Raw genomic sequence first — 4,194 nt, 5'->3', positions numbered from 1 at the left:
CCACCATGCCTGGCTAAAAATGTTAATTTAAAAAATTCACAAAAGTAATGAATACTTGTAAAAAATTCAAAATACAGAAATGCAGGGAGAAAAAGTGGTTTCTCTTCCCTCGAATTATAATCTCTAGAGGTAATAAAAGCTGATCTATCTATACTTTCCTGCATACCTATCAATCATATAACCTTAATAAAATTAAACAGGCTACATATTTCTGCTTCTTTTACTTTAAAATATCTCGGCTATCCTACCATTGCAGGAAGTAGAGGTGTATCTTATTGTTTTCTTATTCTTTTTTAATGGGCATGTAGTATTCTACTACCTGGATTATGATATCTATAATTTCCTTATTATTTTCAGGTTAACCAATTTTAATTATTATAAAAGAAATTAAATTATTATAAAAGAAAAATTTATACATATTTATCAGAAAAAAGCTTATAACTTTTATGGAAACTGCAGAAAGCAACAGCTAAAGAGCACATCTTTGTGGAGATTTTTCAGTTCAAACCAGACAGTAAAATTTTGGTCTTTTGACTTAAGTTTTCATTATCTTTTCAAGGATCACACTCTTCTTCCGTTGGTCACAAAACTCTGCCGTGGTCTTCTTGCAGTGCTTAGTTTTCTGTCCTTCAGATGTCTTGCTGTCACACTGGAATGCAGCTTTGGATGAAATTTTGTTATTCCTGTACTTCTTGTATTCTTCCTGGGTATTGAAGTGCCAGTGACTCAAGAAGCTCCTGTTATACTCCACCTCCTCATCACTATCCACAGCCATGTTATCCATTGTGGCTGGGTAGCACTCTGCGTAACTATTGGATGTGTCAAAGAAATCTCCCAGCTGTGTTTTGACTTCTGGCTTCTTTAGCAGTTTCATATCCTCCCAGCCAGCAGACGGCACAAACTTTTCACTGATGGACTTGCTGAACCCCTTGGTAGATCCAGATTCTTTGTCTATGGGCTCATTGTCTCTTTGTGTCTTAGCAAAGTAGCTGTGCTTCTTTGTGTCCCCTCTCTTCGTGTCCTGATCTCGCTCCCACCGTCGGTTATGGTCTCCATCTCTCTTTCTACCATGCTCCTGTTTCTGGCATCTTTCCACCTCCTTGTTCGGAAGCATCTTAGTCATGTGTTGTACATAATCCCCAGTGTCTTTAAAGATGCTCACGCTGGCTTCTGGAGGTTTCTTCTCTTCCAGTGTCTCTTTATCATTCTGTGATGTCTTTCCATCGGTTCGCTGCCTCGCATCGGAGAAGACCTGGATGAGCTCGCTGATGATAGTGTCCTTTACTGTCAGCGTGGTCTTTCTGACTTTTGTGGCAGAGCAATTGTGCTTCCCTTGGATAAGGGTGATGGGGATATCTGAGTCAGCATCTTGCTTCAGGTTGATGACATAAGTCATGCGACCCTGCAAGAACAGGTCATTCTGCTTATGCACTTTGTTCTTAAAAAGTATTTGGTAAATACTGCGGCCCAGAGATGTTTTAAATTCAATTTTATTTTCAGGATCCTTATCCTTGATTTCCTTCTGCACCCTTTCCATAAATTCTCTCTTTTTCTCTTCGCTAGCAATCTCGGTGCGGACTTTTTGAAGTAGAGCAAAATCCAAGCCTTTCACCAAACGGGTATGTTCTATGTCACTATCCAAGAATCGGGACTCCCCGGGCAACTGCCTTCTGTTTTTGGCAGGGCAGTCGGCCTCACCCATAAGGCCCACAGTCTCACAGGGAGCTGTGGCGCTGGCCTCCCTTCCCGCATACCCTTGGTTCGTACCGTCTCTGCGTTCCTTGGCGCGGTCTCGATACTTCCTCGCTACCTCTCTCTTCTTCCCAGTTTCCCGTGGATGTAGGTCGGCAAGGTAAATTTTCTTTTTCCTCTTTTTTATAATTGGTTCGCCATCCTCATGAAACTCACCCGTCATGCTGTGGTAAGAGACGCTGGGTGTAGGTGAATGTAGAGGTAGCTGTAGGCCTTGGGGTCGCAAGAAGTTTCCGGAACTCTTCCGTGATAAACTTCGATTGGTGGCGGGAGGGAGGTTCATCATACACATGGTGACCACTCGGGGCCAAAGGCCTGGAAAACAGCTTACATCTTGCTTCGACATTGTGTCAGGGGGCTTTCAAAGCCAACGAATATCAGAGAAGCTAACGCTCCAACAGCGGCAAACTGAACTATTTCCCACAATGCACCTCAAAAATCACCCGCAGTTCCGCTTTTGCCCCCCCATCTCCGCCCCTGCTCCCCGCCCCCTGCCGCCTCCCACAGGTTCCAGCCTGTGCCCAGAGAGTCGGAAGGAGGGTAATTTACTCTAATACGGACAGTGAGTTACAAATATGTGTGTATTTGGCCTAAGCTACCCTCTGAGGGCAAGTAGCTCCGCTTTGGAGGAAGTTACATGCCAGGAATCGTCCGCCACTTTTAATCGGAGAAGTAACCTTCCAGCTGGGTCTAGCAGCGCATGTATGTAAAACCAACTATCCAGGAGGCTGGGGCGGGAGCTTAGAGAGCTAGAAGCCAGCCTCTTGGACAACTAACAAGACCCTGTAAAAGAACTAGGATGTAGCTCAGTTTTCTCCGGGTTTAATTCTCAATACTGCAACAAACACCACCAGAAACGTCTCCTGCCACGTATTTCGTGTACATTATTTTTATGTCCCATCCACAAAAAATGTTTTGCTAAAGAGCATAATTAGTGTTTAAGTTAATCTGCATGATGGCTATTAGAAAAGGGTTCTTACTGGGCTGGGAGTGTAGTTAGTGGCAGTGAACCTGCCTAGCAAACACAGAGGCCTGGATTTCAGCTCCAGCACCAAAAAAAAATGATAGTTCTTCTCATTGAATTGAGAGCTATTCAAAGTACGTGGATTATATCAACTATGTTTTAGGTATTCCTCACCCTTGCACAAATGAGGTGGTTAGAATCTAGACAGGTATGTGATCTGTGCTCAGTGGCACCTAAGGCTAAGTTTCTGATGGGTCTTTTGTCCAGCCATGAATTTGGACATTCTGATTCCCTGATGCTGCCTACAAAGCTAACAGAATCCTGCTTCTAGAACTCTGTAGCCTCTGCCTCAAATGTACCTTGCGTGCAAAGATTGGGAGCTGGAATTCATCTGAAGCCACGAAGAGACTATATAAGTGTTGTGCACCTGCTTGCTAATATGTGTGTGGCTGATTGGGCCTGAGACCTACTTTCATTATAACCTGGAAGTAAGATAAGGAATAAATAGGCCCCACTTACCTGGGATCACTGATGGCTACTAGACAGCCTCATGTGTCTAGATCAAGTTGGCATAAGTAAGTTCACAACATTACAAATGCTTCATAATTTATTTTTCCAAACCTGTTTGACGAGACATATAAAATGCTTCCAGTATTTTGTCTTTATATGCAATGCTGCAGTACCATCCATTTCATGGAATGTCTGCACGTCTGTTTTTAATAATTGCAAAGTATTTTCTTTTTTAAAAAATTTTTTCTTATTTAAAGAAAAAAACAGATAAAAAGGGTAGAAACAATACAGAATTTCAGAAAAATAAACAGTAAGAAAGCACCAGTCGATAAGTTACATACCGTCATCTTAGAAATAGTTGCTCGAGTTACAAAATTAAAGCATACAGAGTGATATTCAAACAATGACAGGGCAAACACTTCTGCTCATCGATCCAACAAGAACGTAGTAATATGGTTATCAGTCCTACACACTTGTTTTTTATCTTAAAGAGGGTAAGATTAAACAAACAGAACAAAACAGTTTATAAGGAAACAATTTAAAGAAACAGATTTCTAAGCAAGTCCACTGGAGATCTTCACTGTCTATCTTACTGTCTCTAGTTTTCTTCCAAATAGTTGTCCCCATCTTCACACACATTGAATATATACTGAACATTATAGAACTAATCAGATCATTGCAAGATGATGAAGGCTTGTTAGGTCTTTAAGACCTGATTTTGGGGAAGTCAATAATGTCTACCATAATGTTTCTCAGTCTCTTTGTAGTAGCTGTCTTTATCTTTACATCTGCTGAAATTGAACATAAGAGACTAGACTCATATCACTCTGAACAGTGAATGATAGTATTGCTAGATTTCATATAACACTACAGAAATAGCACTGGGTTTCTTAGTGTCTCTTCTTCTTTAGAGCATCCATTCATTACATCGTGTATTATATAATCTGTTCCTGTAAATAGTTTAGAAA

At 41.2% G+C, this 4,194-nt stretch overlaps 1 protein-coding gene across 1 annotated transcript; it reads right to left on the bottom strand.

Annotated features, from left to right (window-relative positions):
* Positions 1-535: 535 nt before the first annotated feature.
* On the bottom strand, positions 536-2,098 carry LOC100717925 (protein Red-like). The gene has a single exon (XM_063246653.1). It carries the CDS (start codon positions 2,096-2,098, stop codon positions 536-538), a length of 1,563 nt encoding a protein of 520 aa, XP_063102723.1.
* Between the last annotated feature and the right edge of the window lie 2,096 nt (positions 2,099-4,194).

Source organism: Cavia porcellus, unplaced genomic scaffold (genome assembly GCF_034190915.1).
Source record: "Cavia porcellus strain 051 isolate PalLab524CR breed Dunkin Hartley unplaced genomic scaffold, mCavPor4.1 scaffold_3, whole genome shotgun sequence".
In the NCBI taxonomy this organism is placed as follows: domain Eukaryota; kingdom Metazoa; phylum Chordata; class Mammalia; order Rodentia; family Caviidae; genus Cavia; species Cavia porcellus.
Note: the sequence above shows the minus strand (reverse complement) of the source record. Positions and strands in the feature narration are given on the sequence as shown.